This window comes from Rhinatrema bivittatum, chromosome 15 (genome assembly GCF_901001135.1).
Source record: "Rhinatrema bivittatum chromosome 15, aRhiBiv1.1, whole genome shotgun sequence".
Taxonomy (NCBI): domain Eukaryota; kingdom Metazoa; phylum Chordata; class Amphibia; order Gymnophiona; family Rhinatrematidae; genus Rhinatrema; species Rhinatrema bivittatum.
In genome coordinates, this window is record NC_042629.1 from 11,300,411 (window position 1) to 11,325,519 (window position 25,109).

The 25,109-nt window shown below is 43.0% G+C and overlaps 1 protein-coding gene across 1 annotated transcript in view; it reads right to left on the bottom strand.

Annotated features, from left to right (window-relative positions):
* EPHA6 (EPH receptor A6) overlaps positions 1-25,109 on the bottom strand; it is a 546,377-nt gene that overhangs the window by 218,119 nt on the left and 303,149 nt on the right. Inside the window, exons 5-6 of the mRNA XM_029577739.1 lie at positions 12,551-12,679; positions 9,749-9,768 (exon numbers count right to left, since the gene is read on the bottom strand). Of these exons, the coding sequence (XP_029433599.1) occupies positions 9,749-9,768; positions 12,551-12,679 (149 nt within the window). The remainder of the gene's footprint in view (positions 1-9,748; positions 9,769-12,550; positions 12,680-25,109) is intronic.

Sequence of the window (25,109 nt, forward strand, 5' to 3'; positions counted from 1 at the left end):
CTGCAAAATTTGTTAACCCTTGCTGCAGAGTCTTGAAAAATCTGCTGCAGGAAACCGGGGGCTCTGATTAAGCCTAAGTGCACATGTATGAATATAAACTGCACCAGCACAGAAGTGCTAACCGTCCAAGCCCAACAAAAATTCATGAGTTTTTTGAAAATAACTAATGGGTGAAGTTGTTATTCTGGAAGCAGGACAGAGCTGGGTGCCCTGCTTGTTTCTTGAGATAAGCTACAGGGCACATAGTGCTGTTTATGCCTCAGCGATGCTAGGATTCCTGGCAGGATGTGCAGCTCTAACTCTAACCCCTAACCCCCATATCCCTGGAATGCCTTTTAGTGCCTCTAATCCGGAGATCAGCTGCTTCATAGGGAGGGGAGGTGCAGGGTGCAGGAAACGTTGCCTCGGGATTCAACAAGGGGATGCTCCATTGAGCTCATCCTCGGTGAAATCACCCACACTATTCTGAGGGAATAATTAATCATCAAGGCTCTTGACAGAGTGTAACTCAGATCTGAGAGATTTATTGTAAATACATTATAAGAAAGATTTTGAAAAATTTCCCTTCATAGGTTCTATTACCTCATTCCGTAGCCCTCCCATTTTACATTTGTGATTTACACAGGGCTGGTGCTTAACTGTTTAGCTGCCCTGTGTGAACAATTACTGTGCTGCCCCCGGCCCCGCATCATTCAGTCTCTGTCCCACACCCATCAAAAAACGCCCAGCTCCCTCCAGCAATCTTATTTTTAAAAACTACACCTCCCCCCACAAACAGAACCCATGGTCAAGGGAAGGGTATTAGGCACCCTAGGCAAACCTTACAGTCTTGCACATACACACACACACACCTTCTACAGACGCACACACACACACACACACACCTTCTACAGATGCACACACACACACACACACACACCCTCTACAGACGCGCACACACACACACACACACCCTCTTCAGACGCACACACACAATTCAATTATGCATGTATAACAGATTTTACATGAAAAAAGCACATTCAAAAGTCAGTCTTCTGAGGCAAAATATCACTTACAACATGCATATCATATGCAGTTACATTCTCCTTGTTGAAATGTATTTTCCAAGCTTTAAGTTATTATGTGAACCGGTATGATGTACCCACTAATGCCGGTATATAAAAGTTTCTAAATAAATAAATAAATAAATTTACATGCACTGCTGTGATGCCAACCAGAAAATCCTATAAAAAAGACACTTGGAACTCTTATGGAATTATATTTTTTTGTAATGTGTGCTGAGTGTGAGTTTGGCCCTCAGAAAGCCATGAATAAACAGAATTACCATTACAGTATAGTAAACTTCCCATACCAAAACAATTCTAACTGCCAGCACTCAAACAGTAACAACTTTATCTATGAAAAGGTAACACTGCACATATTAATCAGGCCTTGGAACACCAATACTCTTCCTATTAGGAAAACAGAACAAATTGGACTACTATAGATCACTACAGATAAATTATATGGCAGCAGAATACCTCACCTCGTTCACATACGGAGAACAGAGACAGATCCTGATCAAATACAGAATTAAAAAGACCAGAAAGTATAAATAGAAACATGCGAAGAAGAGCAACAATGGAAAAACAGAGAAAGTAGCATTCTTCATAAAACATTAAAAAATAAAATTAAGAAATATAAAACATCAATCACAATAATAAAATCATAGTCATAAAAAGAATACATTTCAAACCAGTTAAAATGAATATCCAAATTTCACAAAATCAATAAAATATTTCAAAACAACTGATAAATAAAAAAAATCCAATAATTAAAATATGTTCTAATATTTCCCCAAAAAACAATAAAATATTTCAAAGCAGTAGAAACATCAAATTAAAACCAATAAGGATGAAAAAATCTCCTGCTCTCCATACCTGGGATCTTTTGATTTCCAGTCACCTTGAGATTGTCATGGATTGGGGAGGTGGGGCCACACAAACTATCGTCACATACACACACATATTCACTCTCTCACACACTCCCATCTCTTATACACATGCCTATGCTGTCAATCACACTTGTTCTCTTTTCCTCACAGACACATTATGTGCGTGCGTGAGCACCTATATGTGATATATAGGCTCTCACAAGCACACACACACACACATGCATGCAGGCACCTGCACACAGGCTCTCACACAAACACACACACAAGCACACAGGTTCTCATACAAAAACGCACACAAACTCTGACACACACAAATCTCTCACGTAGACACAGACATATACACATGAACACAAGCTCTGAATCAGGCACACACATGAACACAAATTCTGACACAGACACACATACATTCACACGCACACAGGTTCTGCAGGCCACGGTGGGATGAGCTTCACCACAGCCCTGCGGGCTACTCTCTCTTCGGCTCCACTGGCTTTTTTGCCAAGGGAAGGGGTGGCGGGAGCTGTAAAGCTGTGCGCATGCTCGCAGCTAAAAGGCTGCTGGAGGGTTGATCTCCGCTGGCAGCCCACCTCTCTGCAAACTTTTCTCGTTTTTGACCGCCAGCGAGTTTGAACTCCGCCGACAGCCCCGCAGCCTCTCCTGCTGCCTCTCTTGTTCCTGGCAAGGTCAGCTCTGCCGGTGGCCCTGTGGCCTTTTATGCTGCTGCGGCTCCTTCCCAAGTGTGCTTCCCCGTGCAAACGCATGGTGTGCACACCGGGTCACACCGGGCCTGGATTTACAACCTTTACCCGTATGTGTAGACGGTGCTGCAGCAGTGCCCAGTGGGTGGGGCAGCAGAATAAAGATAACAGTAACTCCTAAGCAGGACCCTGACTGGGGAATGCAACCCAGGTGACAGAAAAGTAACCATGGGGCTGAGACAGTATTCACTACCCTGTGCTACCCAAATATTTTGCTACAAGTCAGCCACAAAAACCTCTAAAATAAAATAACAATTATTGAGAATACAGGTTGATTGATAATGCTCTTATCCAGAGTGCTTATGTGGTAACCACACACACACACACACACGTTCTAAAAGAGCACTCGTAAACAAAGCAGAATTTGTGGTTGCAATTTAACAGCTCCTGGACTAGTAAGTGCACATTTGCAAAACTGAAAGTTTTATACAATAGGTGACAATATCTAAGGAATGAGCAGGATATGGAAACGTGATGCTACGGGATCCTTTCTAAACGTAGACTATGAGATAAAACTGACAGCCATTAATCATTTGGGGGTTAAAAGCAATCTCAAAATATCTTTTCTCATGGTGTGTGACATTATCGTTATCCTTTCAGCCAATCAAATGACTTCAGGCACTAGCACCTTAGCCGAAGTCCTTTATCTGCACAGTGAGCTGGGTGACAGCAGTGTCTAAGGTCTGGAGAAATATCTGGGAAAAGCCCTGTCTCAGGACAAGTAAAAGCATAATTTATCGAGTGCAGGGCCAGTGCAAGGGTATTAGGTGTCCTAGGTGAACCTTCTACCTCCCCCCCCGGTCCAGGCCCTGACCTCATTCACTCAGACAGGCCCTCCTCTCTTACACACACACTTAGGTTCCTTGTCTCATTCTCACATGCACCCTTACACAGGCTCTCTTCCTTTCGCTCACTAACATCATTGCTCTCCCATACACACACACCATCCCTCTCACTCATGTGTGCCAAGACTCTGCTTCTCTCGGTCATGAGCAGGATGGGCGCTGCTTGTGGCCTGCTGAGTGTCTGCATTTCTTGGCCATGAGCAGGATGGGTGATACTCGCAGCCCGCCTAGTCTACTCCACTCAGGACCCACCGAGTCTCTACTCATCTTGACCATGAGTGAGATGGGCTCCACTCGCGACCCCATATGGCTGCTCTTTGTCACCCTAGGCAACTGCCTAGTTTGCTTATTGGGATGTGCGAGCCCTGATTGTGTGCAAGACGAGACTCTTCTGCAGCTTCCCCTATATTTCCACCAATCTCCTCCTCCAATTTACCTTTGTAAGAACCTAATGTTCTAAAGCTGGTTAAGGTGTCTTTTCAGTCACAAGAAGGGTAATAGGGGTATGCATTCGTTTGCAACATATTGGCAATCCGCAACGTATATGCCATATTCGTTGTATTCGTGGGGGTCACGAAACGTATGGTGAACCCCCACGAATACAACGTATCACTAGTAAGTGCAGATCCCTCCAGGAGCCCTGCTTGGAGCAATCTCCTACACTCGGGCTGTCGGCTGCCGGTATTCAAAATGGCGCCAATAGCCTTTGCCCTTGTTATGACACAGGGGCTACCGGTGTCATTGATCGGCCCCTGTCACATGGTAGGAGCATAAAACAAAAGAGCCTTCTCCACAGCGGGCCCTAAACAATGGAACTCTCTCCCTTCAGACCTTAGGCTCGAACAATGCCCAATAAACTTCAAAAAAAGACTCAAGACTTGGCTTTTCACCCAAGCATACGCCTGATTCGACTTCACTAACACTCTCCCTTCACTAACACTCTCCCGACTGGGTCAACACACCATGTGTCCCACTACTTAATAATCCCAGAAACAAATACAATCTCCTCCTGCCAAAGACTGACTACTTGTTACTTGACTGATCCGAATCGCTAGTATGTTAGATTTCAGTAATTTAAAAATGTTTGTTTCTCTTAATGTTTCATGCAATTTAATGTTTTATCTCTTAATGTTTTATCTTAATGTTTTATCTCTTAATGTTTTATGCAATTTAATTTAATTAATTATTCACCCAGTTCTTCATTTCCTTGTTCTATGTAAGACACTTGTGTTATGTCATCCCAAAGTTATATGTAAACCGAAGTGATTGGTAACATTGTTACTAGAACCTCGGTATATAAAAAAATGTTAAATAAATAAATAAATAAGATGGTGCCGGTCATCCATTGCTCCTACCATGTGACAGGGGCCGACCAATGGCACTGGTAGCCCCTGTGACATAGTAAGGGCAAAGGCTATCGGTGCCATTTTGAATACTGGAAGCCGACAGCCGGGCAGCCGACAGCCCGAGTTTGCTCCAGGATTCCCGCTGGACCACCAGGGACTTTTGGCAAGTCTTGGGGGGTCAGGAGGGTGGGGGGTTGTAGTTAATTAAATTTAAAGGGTTGGAATGGGGGTTTTTTGGGAAACGAATACATATGTAACTAATGAACGGATCGGGGTCCCCCTAGAACGGATGCAACGGATTTGGGTCCCGACGAATACCAAATAGGACGAATCCGTCCCTGCTGCACATCCCTAAAGGGTAATTAAATTGAGCTGATAGTTATTTTTGGCAGAAAATACAGAGCATTTTTTTTTTACCAGCTTAAAAATAATTTTTGAAAGCAGCATATATAAAAAAAGATGTTTAGGAATTTAGTGTTACACAGTTACTGCATCTCTGTCAAAGAAAGCTGTGAATACCTAAATAGCTTTCTTGGAAGATGTTTAAGTGGAAGAATACTTGGCACTTTTAGCGAGAACATTTTCTTCTTGACAGTCCTTTATTGATTTATTTGGAATTGGTACCGTTTCTACAAGGTCATCACAAATAAAACCTGCTTCAACCCTGTCACACTTCTGCAGCTACACAAATGTTTTGCTGAGCAGCAGGTGTGTTCTCTCCATCGACTTTGAAGCTATTAACATCTCGGGAAGAAATACATAATGATAGCTAGTGAAGTCAGCCTTTTTGACAAAAGCAGCATGAAAGGACGCTTTGAAAGCATTAATAATAAATTATGCATATTTTTAGAAAACTTAATGCATGCTTTGTAAGAGCAAACCTTGCATTTCACATGCTCTTTGTCACATTCATATGTTAGTATTACTTATCACTGGAGGGCTGATTCAGGCCACTGAGGGACACTTGTATCAGTCAATAGTAGGGACCCTGAAACCTCCCTGTGTGAGGGGAGAAGGAAGGCTACAAGCTGGATCCCAAGGTTTCAGAGTGGGGCTCAAATGATGCAATGTTTACTCATCAGAAGACTAATATTTTAATGCTGAAAACATTAAGAATGAGAGCAAACTCTAGAAAAGGAATGTTGTTTTAGATGGCACCTGTCATAAAACAGCTAATCCTAGGTTGGGATTATCACATTTTCTCCTTGGGAGGAAAGAGTAAGGAAGGTTTGGACTTGCAGACCCAGAATGTGAAAGTAGACCCCAGATTATAAATATGTAGCTGTAACAATAAACAGGGAATATAAGGACAGATAAGGACCACAAATACCTGAATTATAATTTGCCTTGAGCTCGGATTTAGAAACACAAGTAATTACATTTAAAATCTAAATCCATAAGACCCATCTCCTCTAGCTAGTTTAAAGAGCTCTGTGTTTTATGCACTAAATTATATATTATCAGGGCAAGATGCAAACCAAAGAATGAGCCTAAATATAAACTGTCCCAGGAAGAGCATATCTAAAGCCAGCCCAATCTTATTCTTCCCTGGGAAAATTACAGCTGCTCTTTATTTTTACTATTTCGTTCTTCTATACTGCCTTTCCCCGTCCAATAGGGAAACCAAAGTTGTTTACATCTTAGCAGGAATAAAATACAGCAGTACAACATAATATTCTTTATATATGATAAATGGTATCATTCCTTTACTATTTCATTATTGTACTTTCCTTGTTAAATGATTGTAAACCGTTGTGAAGGTTCCCACTCATACGGCGGTATAGAAAAACAAATAAACCATAACAATGATGAATGAAACATCCCTACTACTCTCACTAGGGAGGTGGCAGGCCACAGCACACACCTGAAAGGGAATCCTTCCCACCTGAGCTACATTTCATTGCAAATACAACACAAAGCATAACATCAAAAATTAAATATACAGTAATATAGCATAATAAACTAGAACAAGGGGGAAAGCCAAGTCAGTCAGCAGTGCATGGTTCGGAGGAATGTATCTTTGAAAGATACAGTACTAATGAAACGAGAGTTAGGGCATCTCAACAGAGGTTTCAATAAATGCAAAAGTAGCCCATGTACCTATAAGTAAAGAATCACCTGAGCTAAAGGATTCCAAATTATCCCTATCAACTGAAAAACAGGTTGTTAATACAAACAAAAAACACACTTTGAAATGTCTGCATGCCAGTGCCAGAAGTCTAAGAAGTAAGATGGGAGAGTTAGAGTGTATAGCAGCAAATGATGAGATTGACATAATTGGCATCTCAGAGACATGGTGGAAGGAGGATAACCAATGGGACAGTGCTATGTCTGGGTACAAATTATATCGCAATGATAGGGAGGATCAACTTGGTGGGGTGTAGCACTTTATTACTGGGAGGGTGTAAAGATCATATAAGAAACTAAATGCACAGTAGAATCTATATGGGTAGAAATCCCATGTGTGTGAGTATAGTGATAGGAGTATACTATCGTCCACCTGGCCAAAATGATCAGACAAATGATGAAATGCTAGGGATGTGCAGAAGGAAAAAATTCATTTCGTTTTGTTTTTCGTTTCGCTGGGACCCAAATACATTTCATTAGTTTCATAAGGGGAAAAAACAATTCATTCATTAGTTTCATTCGTTTTTCATTTGCCATTAAAGTCAATGGGGGAAGTATTTGCAGCCTATTTTTGACTGCAGAATTGGGGTTTTCTTATCAATTCTGATGAAACATCTGAGGAGCAATCATCAGAACGAGAAAAGAGCTCCAAGGTACTTAGAGTGTGGCAAAGTGGCATCAAAGTGGCATGAATAGACTAAGGCACTGTAAAGGTGCAAATGGGTACCAGGAGTGGCAAGAGTGCTTTAACAGAGGTGCAAAGCAGCAGCGAGAGTGTCAAAAACATACCACAGCTTCAAAAGAGAGCACCGATAACAGTTGCATGAACCCTCGAAGGCAGCACGACAGGTAAAGTGGCAAGACAAGTGGCATCAACATCCTATAGCACAATGAAGGGGAAACATAGCAAGCAGAAAGAGTGTCAGAAAAAACCACAAGGCGCCGATAAAGGGACAAAGCAGCAGAAAGATAGCACTGAGGAACCATGATAGTGGCAAGAACACCACAAGATCTCACCTCGATGCCGCCTGCCACAAGCGCGGGGTGCGAGAGAGGGAGTCCACAGTCCTTGTGTTTCCGCGGCGCCAGGACAAACCTGCACCAGCGACTGCTGTGCACCTCTGGACGTGTGGTGCGTTTGATCGGCGGGCCCGTCTCCGCCTTTTCTCATCCCGCCAGGGAGCTGGGAGCCGAGGGAACGCCGACTTCCCTGAAAGGGAGAAAGAGGGTGAGCGGGTCGCCCGGCGCCCCAGATGGATCGATGTTCCCGAGGCGGGGAAATCGGCAGGCAGGTGCCGCCTTCCTCCCCACCCTGCCGCATGGGTTGCAGAGCCATCCAGCAGAGCACCATTCCCTCCGTGAGTTCTAGCTATTTAGTGCTTTTCCCCACGCCCGCTCTATGACAGGGCTGTGAGGTCACTTATGACTCACAGGAAAGGGCTGGTTGTTGCTATGGATACTCCCACATGGCCTATTTCAAATGGCCGCTAAGAAAGCACTGTAAATCAAAAGAATGAAACTAATATGATATGTTTCATTCGTGGGGGATCGTCATGCATTTCGCGAACCCAAGAATCAAACGAACAGGGACCTATTCGTTGCGGATTGCACATTCGTTGAAGGTGAATGCACATCCCTATGAAATGCTAAGAGAGATCAGGGAAGCTAACCAATTTGGCAGTGCAGTAATAATGGGAGATTTCAATTATCCCCAATATTGACTGAGTAAATGTAACATCAGGACTTGCTAGAGACATAAAATTCCAGGAATGGAATAAATGACTGCTTCATGGAGCAATTGGTTCAGGGACCAATGAGAGAGGGGGCTATTTTAGATTTAATTCTTAGTGGAAAGCAGGATTTGGTGAGTGAGGTAACGGTGATGGGGCCACTTGGCAACAGTGATCATAACATGATCAAATTTGAACTAATGACTGGAAGGGGGACAATATGTTAATCTACAGCTCTAACACTAAATTTTCAAAAGGAAAACTTTGATAAAATGAGGAAAATAGATAGAAAAAACCTGAACGGTGCAGCTGCAAATGTTAAAAGTATACAACAGGCATGGACATTGTTTAAAAATACAATCTTAGAAGCACAGTCCAGATGTATTCCATGCATTAAGAATGGTGGGAGGAAGGCAAAACAATTACTGGCATGCTTAAATGGTGAGGTAAAAGAGGCTATTTTAGTAAAAAAATCCTTCAAAAATCCTGAAGAAAATAGGAAAAAGCATAAGCACTGTCAAGCTAAGTGTAAAACATTGACAAGGCAGGCTAAGAAAGAATTTAAAATAAAGTTGGCTGCAGAGGCAAAATCTCATAATAAAAACTTTTTAAAATATATCCGAAGCAAGAAACCTTTGAGGGAGTCGGTTGGACCTTTAGATGACTAAGGGGTTAAAGAAGATCTTAGGGAAGATAAGGAAGTTGCAGAAAGACTAAATTAATTCTTTGCTTCTGTGTTTACTAATGAGGATTTTGGAGAGATACTGCTTCCGGAGATGGTTTTCAAGGGTGAAGATTCAGATGAACTGAACCAAATCACTGTGAGCCAGATTGACCAACTAAAGAGTTGCAAATTATCTGGACCGGATAGTATGCAGCTCAGGGTTCTGAATGAACTAAAAAATGAAATTTCAGATCTATTAGTTAAAATGTGTAACCTATCATTAAATCATCCATTGTACCTGAAGGCTGGAGGGTGGCCAATGTAACCCCAATATTTAAAAAGGGCTCCAGGGGCGATCCTGGAAACTATAGACCAGTGAGCCTGACTTTAGTGCCAGGAAAAATAGTGGAATATAAGACATAAGAACATAAGATATGCCATACTGGGTCAGACCAAGGTCCCTCGAGCCCAGTATCCTGTTTCCAACAGTGGCCAATCCAAGTCACAAGTACCTGGCAAGTATGCAAACATTAAATAGATCACTTATGCTTATTAATTACCATCATAGAGGTTTATCGATTTATCCTCTAGGAACTTATCCAAACCTTTTTTAAACCCAGTTACACTAACTGCTGTAACCACATCCTCTGGCAATCAATTCCAGAGCTTAACTATGTGCTGAGTGAAAAATAATTTTCTAAAGATCAACATCACAGATCACATAGAAAGACAGTTTAATGGAACACAGTCAGCATGGATTTACCCAAGGCAAGTCCTGCCTCACAAATCTGCATCATTTTTTTGAAGGGGTTAATAATGTGGATAAAGGTGAGCCGGTAGATGTAGTGTATTTGGATTTTCAGAAGGCGTTTGACAAAGTCTCTCGAGAGATTTCTAAGGAAACTAAAAAGTCATGGGATAGGAGGCAATGTTCTTTCATGGATTGCAAACTGGCTAAAAGACAGGAATCAGAGAGTAGGATTAAATGGTCAATTTTCTCAGTGGAAAAGGGTAAACAGTGGAGTGCCTCAGGGATCTGTACTTGTACTGGTGCTTTTTCAATATATTAAATGATCTGGAAAGGAATACAATGAGTGAGGTTATCAAATTTGCGGATGATACAAAATTATTCAAAGTAGTTAAATCACAAGCGGACTGTGATAAATTGCAGGAGAACCTTGTGAGACTGGAAAATTGGGCATCCAATTGTTTAAGATGTCTTCTTTTCACTTCCACTTCCGCTTACAATTGAATATTATTAACAGGCTAACAAGCTGTTAGAACTGAAAGCATTCTTATCAAGTTCTAGAATTCCAGAAGAAATTTTGGCAGGATTAGGAATATCTTAAGCAAGCTTGACCTTCAAATTCAGTAGGAGAACCATCATCACGTAGTAAGAGCAAAGTTTGGGTTCACCTATTTTGGAATTCCACAGATAATTGAAGCCTGTCCTTTTGATGTTTGCAGCAGTGACCGATCTGGAAGACATCATTACATCTGCTGTGCGTGTCTGAAAGTCTCCAGGTGCACGTTCCTCAAGGACAAATCATCCATGTTGCTCAAAACTGCTCTGTTTGTATCAATGAGATGCTCCAGTTTTCAATGTGATGATTTCTAGGGGACAATGTGTATCATTTTATTATACTCCCTTATGCTTAGGCGTGTAGTCTTTCTTTTCCAGTTAACTGAATGTGACAATAAATAACACCTGCCTGGATCCAAATCTCCCCAAGAAAACTGGCGTATTGAAAATAATGAGATTCTGGAGTTCATTTGTAGGGAGATTTAGAAGCAACATCAGAGTATAGGAGAGGAACTGGAACATAAAGAGGAGCACCATGCTAACTTTGTGTGCATGTGGCATGGGGAATAGACTTATTAAATCACGGTTTGACCAACACAGAGCAATTCATTATAGGAACCAATCTTCTTCTTCATAGGAGACTTCAGTTAGGTTCAGGAGTCCTGGCCATGTAAGTGCCCTGATTGTCTCCCAATGGCAAAGATGAGACCAATTCTGCAGCCTTTAAGGATCATTCTCATTGGCAGCAGAGGTTACACAGACATTTTTCGTGGTGAAATATGTAATAAACTTTCAATATATTGTAGTTCTCGCCAGAGAGAACGAGGACTGTTTATAGGTATAGACTCTGGAAATAAAGTCAGCCAAGACAAAAACTGACATGCAAAGAGATTGCTTCTGTCTGAATCCTACAACAAACCGGGCAAATGCTTATGTGTATTTGGGGCTGGAGGGATTGGGGTACACTATATTTTAAATTAACTAATTGGTTCCAGACTCTAAAGTGAGAAAGGGTTTTTAGAGACATTACTATGCAGGAAAGTAACGAAAGGACTAAGGGGAGCTTTACAGTTTTCTATTCCCTCCTGTCCTGAAACATCTTTTAAATGCCTTTCTTAGAGTCTACAGTCAAGATTAAATGGGTTATAACATATTCATCAGTAGCTATCAATGTGGGATGCACATAAATGTTAATAGCAGGTAATTTTGCCTGTATCTAATTTAGCAAAACCATTGGCATACAAGTTTTGACCTCATCAGGGCAGGATTTCAGCTGTGCAGCAGTGTCTGGTTTCCAGTCATTCAGACGTGATACACATTTTGAGGACGTTGATGAGCCTACCTGCAGGCCTTGCAAGCTCATTTTGAAAAGGACACTCCTCATAGGGTTTCCCTTTGAAAATACGCGTACAAACGGCATCAAAGCAGGTGCAAAGTACACTGCATAATAATGTACTCGCCACACAGACTGTGCCTGCCCAACCAGACCCCCACCTACTTTTCCCCAAGACTACCACTGGATTACTTTTAGCTGCATGGGGGGAGGGGAAATAATCAGATCTTAATTTTACTTAGGTAAACACAAGCTTGCCCATGTAAAATGCTTTAATTATTGTCGCCTGTATGCTGGACATCAAGAGTATGGTTAACTTCATTTTGTATGACACAATAACAATAGTTACAAATCTGAAAAAAAAAAACGAGTAAAAGCGATATACGAATGTGAAAAACATATTCTTGGAGAATGCTGTGAGCACATTTTGAAAAGTTTAAAAATTAAACTCTGACCTATTTCAGATAGATTATTCCTGGCATTCTTAAGGTAGAAAGAGGTAACAAATAACCAACCTTCTCATAATATTTGATCTCATAGTCCAGAATGACTTCATTAGGATAGTCTGGCTCCTTCCAGGACAGTGCTATGCTGCTTTGAGATGCCCAGTCCTTCCTCAGCATGCCTACGAAGGAGGGAGCTGCAGAGAGAGCAATATACTTTTATTGCATCTTTCTTTTTTTAATATTTATTTATTTTGTTTGTAGCTTTTGAAGATTTGTGGATCTCCCCTTGCCACTCAAGTTCAGTAACATCGGTTTCCCCTGAAGGCCCGCATTCCTACAGATTGCCTGTCCTCTGCTGAATTGCTATCTCAGTGGCTTCTCAGTGCCCTTACTGGCATTTTCTTGTTGTGTCAAGGAATCTGAACACAGTAACAGAGACACACAACAAAACAGGAGAAAGATCAGTCAGCCCCATGCAGTCTGCCCTGTTACTGCTGTCTACGCTGCTCAGGAAAGCTCCCAGGTGCCAGCCGTAGAAGCTTGAGCACCCTGTATACAACCTGGAAAGTACCAGCCCCAGGTCCATAACCACAGTACTGGGGATGGTTCTGTGGGGCCACAGAGAAGAGACCCAAACAAACATGTATTCAAAGTGCCAAAATACTCTAAAATAATTCTAAAGAACTGAGGCATTTTGAGATGAATAGGAATAGCAGATCATCACGATTCACTAGCATTTTGATGTAGATGACTGGGGAAGAAACAAGAGATAATTTTCTCCTTATTGCCCTTTGTGTTGATTTTATAACGCATTCATCATGTTTGTCTCCATCTGTCAATATTCCCTGCTTTTATTGTTTGGAAGAAATGGAAGGCCAATGTTATTTTAGTCAAGTTTATACAAAAGGCATCTTTATGGCTTTCTGCTTTCATGTTTACTTCACTCTCTCCTGGTCCTTTTTTCTTTTCCATTGTTTCCCTTCACAAATATTACAGTCCATTGGGACTTTAACATTCAGAGCAGAGGCGAGGCAGAAAAATCAAATGATTCTCATGGAGATTCACAGCACTGAACGTCCAATATTAGCCTGGAACCAAAGATTTTTATGCAAAACACGCAGCCACATACTGTATAAAGATATTACATAGGTCATTTTTAGCAGCAAACAAATTCTTGATTGTTGCAAGAGCAAAATAGCTGATGAGGCATGCAATGGTGGCAGACATTAATTAACATACAATCACAGTATTAGCCATGTGCTAACTTGTGATTTTGCTAAGTGGGAACCACTGTACTTACTGATTATCCCAGCATGCTCTGTTTCCCTTTGTAACCAACCTCCTGTGCTGAAAATATTTGTGGAAGGGAACATTTGGTGCACATTTTTCTGCAAAGTCTGAGCATTTGCCATTTTTGCTTTTATCAAGAACATTTTCACCCAGCTTACAGCATTCACTCCATTGCTCCGTGCTCAGTACCAGTAGGACTGCATGAGACAGGACAATGCAACATGGAGCCGGTACGGCTGCGCATGAAAAAATCCACGCCCTGATTTTAACACCTGCTAGTATTACAGAAATGAAGCAACACTTTGCTGTTTGTTTTGTGTCATTCATATGGGCGATGGCATAAAATGGCACACCAAATTTCTGAGTACATTTTCAAAGGGGTTCTGCATGGAAACAGAGCATATATGTGCGTAAGTAACCTGTATTCGCATATGTGCTATTTTATAAATATCGAATGTACATATATATATTCCATTTTGTGCGTACATTTTACCAGCACAAAAAAGGGGTAGTCTATGGATGTTCTGGGATGGGGCCAAGAAGTACGTACTGCGGGTGCTATTTTTATAAGGGTTATACGTGTATGTTCTCAAACCTTTTCATACTGTTTTACATCTTCTCAGTGACTGGCGCAAGTGAAATCGGACTTGTCTGAACTTTTTGAGTGGGAGGCCTGGGTGAACTGGTGAGGGTTCAGGTTAAAGTGCTAGAGGGTCTAGGTGAACTGGAGATGGACTGAGTGAACTGGCAGAGATATCGGCAAACTGATGATTTCAAGGACACGAGCAAGTATTTTCAAAATGGTATACGCACACATTTTATAAAATATGTATATAAATGAGGGTTATTGTCACATTTCAGAAAGGTAAGCCCTAGGATTGGTGCAGCCCAGTTTGTGCGGACATGGACTAGGCCGCAACAGGTGTTACAGACTAGGGCGGCCAGTTTCCAGGCAAGTTGGAAGCAGACTATGCTCAGGGCAGGCAGAGCTGAAAAGCAAGCTGAGGTTAGGGCAGGCAGCAAGTGAAGCAATGTCAGGCTGGGTCAGCAAGTCAGTCCAAAGGCGAAGGAAGAGTGGGGCAAGCAGGAACCCGGACAGGTGAGGAGCCTGGAGCAGGCAAGGAGGCAGGTAGATGAGCAGAACAGGAGACAGGATCAGGCGTGACAACACTGTGGCAAAGGAATCGCCAAAGGACCTATTGCTGAGAGGCTGGCTAGGTGCTCTGAATTTCCTTATGTCTCAAAGCAGTGATGATGTCATCAGCCAGCGCCACAGAAAGACCTAATTGTAGGGCTTATAAAGGCACAGGGATTGCAGTCTGCCTCCTAGTCAGAGCCACTGGATGTAATCTAGTGCAGGGAGGCTGTCACAGAAAAGGTATGGAGCGTTACAGTTATGCATACATGTTATTTTTCATGCCTAAATTATACACACATATGTTTATAAAATAGGTAGAGAAAGTAAGTGCTTTCTTGCATTGGAAATATTTGCACATTCTGAAACATACACGCGTAATTTCAGAGCAGAACTACATAGTGTTTTATACACTGTACAGTTCCTGTCACTCAGTTTATAAATGCTAGGATAAATCGTTACACATGTAACTGCAATAAAGTGAAGAAGTCTGAAAGTTAGGTTCCCTGTTGTTATATCCTTGCTGTTTTTAAATGACTGCATATCCCTAGTAGCTGGTGCATTGGGCTGGTCAGACCAAGACAGTGAGAATCTGCTTGTACAGAGACCCACAGAAACTGCATTTTACCTCAACTCCACCCACTGCATGGTTTTATCACAAGCAGGGCCGCATTTAAGATTCTGGCCCCCATAGGCTGAGGACCAGAGGTAGGGCTATTCACCCCTGGAAGTCAAAGATGAACAGGGGGGGAGTCCTAATTTGTGGACTCCCTCAGAACTTGGTGCCCTAGCCCTATGTCTTATTTGTTCAGTTACATGTAAACCGATGTGATATCTCGATCCAATGTCGGTATCTAAAAGCAAATAATTATAAATAAATAAAATAAATGCTTGGATCTGGCCCTGATCACATGCAGGGTGCATCTTTTACAAGCTTTATGCTGCTGCTTCTTGTCACTCACAGACGACCCTCACAGCCTGCAATGGGGCCAGGGCGCACAGAAAGAGCTTCGGATGCAGGGGTGAGGTGGGGGAGTTATTTGGGGTAATTTAACAATGTCTCCCTGTGCTACTCTGGGCCCAATATATACTATAGCAACATAATCAATAAATCAATAACCGTGCAACAGTGCTGCTCTGTTCTTTTTCTTTCAAAGTTACATCTTAAATAAGGAAATACTGTGACGGAAACCAGGCACCAATTAAGCACTATTTATTTGCATGTTGCCACTCCAGCCTGGACTTTAATTGCTTTTCACAATGTCCTGCTGCTAAATTGATCATCAAAGGTTTCTTAATGATTGTTTAAATGTCTTCCTTCTTGTTAAAACTTCATATTCCCTCCTCCTTCCTCTTCTCCCAACCCCCATTAATTAGTGCATGGGATGGACAGGATCCAAGAGGCTAACTTTCCCAATCTAAGGGAATCCCCTAATGCTGGAATGACGGCAGCAGATCAGGCAAGCTTCTGCAGCCCAGGTCATCTTCTAGCAAGCAGCGTTCCCCAGGCCTGACAGCAGCTTTCACTTCTGCAGGCAAATCATGAATATTTCATGGGCACATCTTCCGTGAACTTGAAGTGAAAGCCAGACTCCTCCGTGTTTGCTGAGAATGCCAAACTGAGTCAATGCAAGTGAAAATGCAGCTTAATGTGCATGAACTGTAACGGCATATGCTGAAGATAGCTGATGAATGCAATTTCACCTCATTTGTGCAAATATTGACTTTATAAAAGATTTGTTTTTTGCTGAGTTTTCTGATCATTTTTGGAAAATCTGCTGGTGGCATTTGGGTGAAAGACCGAAATATGACACACTCCCAACATTCTGAAGCCATCACAACTGTATCTTTGTATGGCCGGACAAGACAATGGTGCTGGCTGGCCCCGAGGCTAGTCACATTTGATGTCTCTTTGGCACCGGTCTCAGGACCAGTCACTGCTATTTTTAAAGATACAGTGGGGCAGCAGGAAGACCCCCATGGAAGTGTAAGTGGGGGTCAAGTAGGTCCCAGGCCCTAGCTCACTTCCTGGAGGATGAGGGGAGGGTCAGAAGGCCAATAAGGCCCAGGCTAGGCCTATGGGATCCGGGAAGGCCCTGGGAAGCAGTGGAAGGAGGCCTAGGGAGGACACTTTTGTTTTTTTAAATAAATTAAAAATAAAATTTCTATTTGTAAAGAAATGAAAATGGCCGTTTAAGGAATGCATATCCCTGTTACCCACTTTGCCATTCACTCTGGCAGTCCTTCTCCTCACTGTTGAACGATCAGAGTACAGCACTTTTAAACACATGCCACTAGCTCACTGTATCACATCCTCTTACAGAGCCTCCAACGTTTGCTCTGGGGATACGGATGTACATTCATTTAAAACTACATAAGAAATATCAACAATATTTTTAAGGTTATTTCATTCTGTTTCTAGAGCAGAACAGAAAATCTGACTTTTTTTTTTTTATCGTTTTAAACTAGCCACAATCAAAGCCATTTCCATGCATACTACCTGCAAAAACTGCACAGTATTTTTAAAAACAAAACCATAAAACCCATAAGGAAACAAAACTAAGAAGTGAATTTCCAAAGAGTTATATGAGGGATAAGTGCATAAGTAGCATATAGGTGATACATGCTATTTTATAAACCTAAGCAGTACATACATTCTTGTAGTATCAGGCGTAAATTTTAACAGGGGTCAAAAAGGTTGGTCTGGGACATTCTGGGATGGGGTTCATAAGTTCCTGCACAAGTTTCTATTTTTTAAGCAGTATGCGCACACACATTACCCGACCTATGGGGCGGATTTTAAAAGGCCCGCGCGCGCTGGTGGCCTATTTTGCATAGGCCGCCGGCACGCGTAAGTCCCGGGACTTCCTGTCGGGGGCGTGGCGGGGCGTGGTGGGGGCGTGGCGGGATAACGCGGCATTTAGGGGGCGGGGCGCGGCGTTTCGGGGGTGGTGACGTGGGCGTGGTTTCGGTCTGGGGGCGTGGCCGCGGCCTCTGGAACAGCCCCCGGGACCGGACCACGGAGCGGGGCAGCCAGCCGACGCGCGCAAAGTTACGCCTGCTTTCAGCAGGCGTAACTTTGCCGACAAAGGTAAGGGGGGAGGGTTTAGATGGGGCCGGGGGGTGGGTTAGGTAGGGGAAGGGAGGGGAAGGTGGGGGGAGGGCGAAGGATAGTTCCCTCCGAGGCCGCTCCGAAATCGGAGCGGCCTCGGAGGGAACAGGCAGCGCGCGCTGGGCTCGGCGCGCGCAGGTTGCACAAATGTGCACCCCCTTGCACGCGCCAACCCCGGATTTTATAAGATACACGCGGCTATGCGCGTATCTTATAAAATCCAGCGTACTTTTGTTCGCGCCTGCTGCGCGAACAAAAGTACGCGCTCGCGCAAGTATTTAAAATCTGCCCCTATATGAACAGTTGTAAACTTGCTAAACAACGTGCACAATTGAAATTAGATGTGTCTTTTTTCTGCAGATTTTGGGTGGGAGGTCTGGGTTAACTTGCTAGAGGTGCAGGCGAATTGGTGCTTCCATTTGCAACTAAGTATTTTCAAAATGGTATACATACATACTTTCAAATATATTACCTACTTCTATGTTTAATTCTGTTATGCATGAATTGTTATAATTATATCAAGTGTAAAATATACATATGTAATTTTTTTAAATGGGCAGAGAAAGTGTACTTGTTCCTGTAATATAAATATACACATATACTTTTTGTATTACTCCTGTTAGGCTGCTTTGAAAAGGTTTCCCTATTAAGTTATTATTACTGCACTGTGAACTTACACAGATCAGACTTGTAGAACTATTCAAGGTTACTGACATGCCAGAATATGCCAAAACATGCTGATATGCTAGAATGTATACATAAAGTTAAAAAGTATGTCAAAGTTCAACATTAAGGGTTGACTTTAAAAGGAGTGTACGGCCATCCATGTGCACATGGTTCCCGGCGCACGCACATGGATGTGCCAATTTTATAACATGCTCATGCTGGCATGCGCATGTTATAAAATCCAATGGCCATGCTCACATGCACGCCATACCTAACCTTCCTCCCTCTTCTCTTCTCCTCTCTGACCCCTAACCCCTTCCTATCTACTTACATTTTTTTGTTTCATTACTTACTGCTCCTCTGGAGCAGAATTAATCTGCATGCACCGACTGGCTGCCAGTACGCGCTGTCCCAGTCCGCTCCTTTGGAGAGGCTCGACAATTGTGCACGTACCAGGGTTGAGGCACGTGGTTGGGCCCATTTTAAAATGCGTCGGTGCGCACAAGCCCCGGCCATATACACAAACCCTGATTTTTACGCATGCAGGCCTTTGAAAATCCAGTCTTAAGTTTTGATCCTGCCTTCTGGGCTCAATTTATAATAAATCATATGATTTAGAAGAATCCCAGCCCCATTAACACATTATCAATGGAAGGGTCACGTATACAGTTTCAGGATTATGTTTGGAATTTGGGATTTTATATGGATTCCTCCCTATCTTTTCGACAATAGCTAAAGTCAGTTTTGTCAGTAGGGTATGCGAAGTTACATCAGTTACGTCAACTTAGACCTTAATAGGAACAAGCAGATTTCAGGACTATTGTTCAAGCATTTGTTCAACAACATTGCACTATGGGAATTCCATTTATTTTGGAGTTGCCAAATCTCGATTAAGAGCAGGACAATTATTGCAGGTCTGCTGCTAGGTTAATTACATGGGCCTCGAAACTTGATTATATTTCTCCATTGTTGTATCAGCTCCACTGGTTGCCAGTGCAGCAGAGGGTCAAATTTAAAGTGTTATTGTTAATTTTTAAGCCATTAAGGGATAAGGCCCCCATCATTTTTGACAGTTATTCAAGGTTTATGTGCTTAATAGGGCGCTACCTTCAGTAGGTAAACATTATTTTTTAAGGCGGTCCATTTGCAGTAAACAAGGTGGCGCTGCATTTCCATTGGTGGAGTCGTGCTCTAGAACAGCTTGGACCTGAACTGCAAGCTATTTCAGATTACAAATTATTTTGGAAAACGTTTAAAACTTCTTTTCAATGAGGCATTCCAATGAATAGTTGGATAGTGATAAGGGACTGGTTTTTTAAAAAATGTTTTGTATGTTTTATTTGTCTTTAGTGTTACATAGATGTAATTTTATTGTTTTATGTTTTATTGTGAACCGCTTAGCTTGATATATTATTATAGGTGAAATACCAATGAAATAAATAAAATAAATTATAAATAAATTATAATACCCTATTAAGAGGATGTTGCTTTAATGTCACCCAATTAAGAAAATGGTAACTAACTCATTGGTGAGTAAATTAGAGGTGATAATTTATTGAAGCTATTGTGTCAACAATGCTCTCTGAGACTGCTTCTGAATTGCCTTGCTGGTAATTTCACACTGAGCTGGAATATTCCATGCTTTAGATAAAGATCTTTCTTTAAGCTGCCAGTATTGTTTATTTTGGTGACCCACAACACTCCCACCACACATTTTATAAAATACTAGTATAAATCTCAGCATGTCTACTTATGCGCATAAATGTTGTACACCATGGGCAGATTTGAAAATTAGGCTGTAAATGAATTTAAAATGATCCATTTCAGCATGCATACCCCTATCCAGGAAAGGGGTCTTACATGCTCCCACCACCTGACGTTGCTTCTTAGTTTAACCCCTCTGTTGAACTTCCTTTGCACTGAAATAAGGCTTACCTCCTGTGCCTCTTTACTGCTCGTGCTCCTACCATTTCCCCCGATTCCTCCGGCTGCTCTGTGGCTTCCTCCGGTCCCAGTCGGGTTTCCCTTATGCATGGAGGGGAGATTCCGCCACCACGTAGTTCCAGTTACTGTGCCTTAGGCGTACATACGCCTTTCCCAACTTTAAAGGGGCTGCGGCAAGAAACCTTCCTGCGGCCCCGGATGATGACGTTGCCGGCCCCACTATCCGGTCTTTGCCTTGGCAACAGGTCTCCACTCATCCTGTCATGTGCTTAATAGGGATGTGAATCGTTTTTTGACGATTTAAAATATCGTCCGATATATTTTAAATCGTCAAAAATAGTTAGGGCCACGATACAATACCAATTCCCCCCGATTTATCGTCAAAAAATCGTAAATCGGGGGAAGGGGGAAGGGGGAGGGCAGGAAAACCGGCACACTAAAACCCCCTAAAACCCACCCCCGACCCTTTAAATTAAATCCCCCACCCTCCCGAACCCCCCCCCCAAATGCCTTAAATTACCTGGGGGTCCAGCGGCGGTCCGGAACGGCCTCCTGCAATTGAATCGTGTTGTCTTCAGCCGGTGCCATTCTGCGCCGCCATTTTGCAAAATGGCGGCGCAAAATGGCGGCGGCCATAGACCAACACGATTCGACTGCAGGAGGTCGTTCCGGACCCCCGCTGGACTTTTGGCAAGTCTTGTGGGGGTCAGGAGGCCCCCCCAAGCTGGCCAAAAGTCCCTGGGGGTCCAGCGTGGGTCCGGGAGCGATCTCCTGCCGCGAATCGTTTTCCGTACGGAAAATGGCGCCGGCAGGAGATCGACTGCAGGAGGTCGTTCAGCCGGGGTCCGGAACCCCGGCTGAACGACCTCCTGCAGTCGATCTCCTGCCGGCGCCATTTTCCGTACGGAAAACGATTCGCGGCAGGAAATCACTCCCGGACCCCCGCTGGACCCCCAGGTAATTTAAGGCATTTTGGGGGGGGGGGGGGGTTCGGGAGGGTGGGGGATTTAATTTAAAGGGTCGGGGGTGGGTTTTAGGGGGTTTTAGTGTGCCGGTTTTCCTGCCCTCCCCCTTCCCCCGATTTAGCTACGGACCGCCGCTGGACCCCCAGGTAATTTAAGGCATTTGGGGGGGGGGTTCGGGAGGGTGGGGGATTTAATTTAAAGGGTCGGGGGTGGGTTTTAGGGGGTTTTAGTGTGCCGGTTCACGATTTTAACGATTTTCACGATACTCTATACACCCAAACGGCGACGATACGATTCCCTCCCCCTCCCAGCCGAAATCGATCGTTAAGACGATCGAGGACACGATTCACATCTCTAGTGCTTAATTGCTACTTCTTCATGTTCCTGTTCCTGCTCCTGTGCTTGTTTGTTCCAGTCCTGTGTTCCTGTTCCAGTTCTCGAGTTCCAGTACCAGTTTCCTGTTCCTGATCTTTGCTTGTTCCTGATCACCTTTTGGACGGATTCCTGGCTTTGACCCTTGCTCGTTCCTGACCATGCTTTGGACGGATTCCCGGCTTTGACCCTCACTTGTGCCTGACCATGCCTTGGATGGATTCTTTGGCTCTGACCCTTGCTCACCTCTGATCTTGTCTCCAGCCGCCTGCCCTGGCTACAGACTGCACTTGACCTTGTCTCCAGCCGCCTGCCCTGACTACAGCCTGAACTTGACTTTGCCTCTTGCTGTTTATTTGGATTTGGCCTTTCTTAGGCTCCAGCTTACTTACAAGCCCGGACTTAACCTGTTCCTGTTTGCTAGCTTGTCTCAGCCTGTCCGGGCTTCTGGATCCAGGCCCTGTCTTGAACTCGGCTCTCTGTTGCTTCCTGGCTCCCTGCCTTGAACATCTTCATCAGGATCAACCACGCGGAGGCTCGCCTAAGACCAGCCGGCTCCGTTACCCAAGGGCTCAACCTGCAGGGAACGAGGGCTGGTATTGGTGAAGTTCCGGTCGGCCTTGGCTTCCCATTCTGCTCTGCCTCCCGATGGTGGGGACCCATGGGGGCCTCCCGATGGTGGGGACCCATGGGGGCCTCCCCATGGGTAGCATCAACTCCACCTCAGGCCAAGGGTCTACCCTCCACAACATTTGATCTCCCCGTCTCTCCTTTCCTCTAGATTATAAATATTCTCTGCTAGAGCTGAGGTGCTGGGTCTGCAATGACCCCTGGAATCAGATCTGGGATAATAATTAGCTTACAGCACTCTCCTCTATCCCCTGTTTTACAGAAAGTTCAAAAGACTTCAGAAATATATAAATTATAATCTAAATTGAATGACACAGACCTAATCAAATAAAAATATGTTTCTCAAAATTCAATTTTTCCTTTTCTGTGAGCTCAGTCAGTAGACCTGCAACATTTCCCAATTGTTGCAATGACTTGTTATAGAGGCCCAGGGAGTACTCTCAGTTGATGATTTCTGCTAATGAGAAGCTCTTTGTTTCCAAAATAAATGGTCTGTGGAATAATGCTCTATTTTCCCTCTGCCTCCATATGAACAGATATATATATAATGTTCAATACAGCCAAGGGCAACTGAGAGCTGAAAACTGACCATATGAGTTATAGGAAAACAGAAATATTGGGGGATAGGAATAGGCTGTTCGCTCTTTGTTAGTGCTGAAATGATCTCTGTGTAATAATGCTCATTTTGCTTCTGGCATCAAGATTTTTATCTGACAAAGGGATAACTTGCTGCTTGCTCTATAAAACAAATCCAATTTTTTCCATATTTCATTACTGAATGGGAACAAGATATTAAGGGTGTTAGTGAATTTCATCTCATCCCAATTTGACCTGGCTCTGAAGACAATTATAGGAAATGATTTTCGCCAATAATTTTATCTTAAACAGAGCATTGAGCGGTTGTGGTTCCCACAGCAGTACCAGCATTCCTGCTAATGCACAGTCACAAAGTTATTTGGACTGGAATGGTTTATGTTATAGAAACAAAAAAATTCTCTTTCTTTCATTTTCCACAACTTCCTGAGAAATTCGGCCAGTGTGGATAAAATTTACAATCATAAAATTATATCTCACACACAACATAAAATAAGCATAAAATTACAATCTATAATAAGAATTCACACAATTTTAAAACATACAAACAAAACAGTATGAAACTCTCATATAACTGGCCACCTCATCTATATGCCTTTCCAAAATGTATAGCTTTAATCTGTTTTCTAAACTGCTTCAAATCCTGCACCTCCTTATTGGCAGCTTGTTCCATGCTGAGATAGCTACATAACAAAATACTCTGGACCTTGTTTGCTCAAGCTTAAAATTACCAACTGAAGGAGTCTGTAATGAAGGTGTTCCTTCTGAGTGCAGCAGGGGGCATCTGAGTACCTTGGTTACCTGACAGCCTACCTACCCCTATTCTCCATTCAACATTGCTGTGGGAATACAAATGGATGACAGCAGTGCAGGCTGCCAGAAAACCTTTTCTTGCTGCTCTGTTGAAAAAAACAATTCAGCTCCCTTCTAATTTAATATTAAGCACCCAAGATGAGAGCTGGACTTGATGGCCTAACAGGCGGGAGTCTCAGGTTTGACTCCTCTTCTCACAACAGGAGGAGCTGTGGATGCTGCAGAGGCTGTGCTCACAGCCTCCACAGGAGAAGGGAGGGAGTCACGGGCACCACTCAAAATTCACACCCACTGGCTTCCTCAAGGGCGTATGTTTGTTGGGTTCCAAGCAGTCTATCTTCTCTGTGAGCAGGTAATAAAACTTTAAACTGTAGGAGAGATTCAGTAAAGAACAATTTACTACACTTCACATGCACTTCACATCCTCTGCAAGGAAAATGCTATTTTATGTTGCCAAGTCTTTCTATAATCAGTGCCAGAGTCTTTGCTTCCTTGCTTACCGTGCTTGCAATGAGCTTTGTAATATAAGCACAGCAAACACAATATCTGCTTGTGCTGATGAATAACAGAATGGAAATGAGTCTATAGTTCTCGGCAACAATAAAACAAGACAGCGACAACAGTCGAGGCTGCGATTCTAGCCAGAATTCCTAGGTGGCAGGCTTGGTAGGGTCTTACTTGGCTCAGCTGTTACTAAGCTGTTTCAGTGCAGAGCACACATTACCTGAACCGGCTTTATGGAGACAGAGTTATGAATTATTTTAGGAAAGATACTATCCCTTATGCAATCAAGCTTCAAAACATTTCAGTCAAGCTGCCTGCATTAATGTCTGCTGCCAGGCACCAGCTGAGCAGTACATGACCTTTCATAAATCTCCAAAGAGGTGGACATAACTGAGAGTTTATTTTTAATTGGACTAGTATTAATATTTTAGTTAAAAACAAGATTGCCTACTTGAAACCCTTACTTGTCACCTTTAGTGGTTCACAGCATTGTATTATTTGTTCTCTAATCTCAGAGTAAAAATTATATTTATTTGTTTGTTTGTTTAGACATTTTATATACCATCATTCCATATATAGATCACAACAGTTTACAAAGT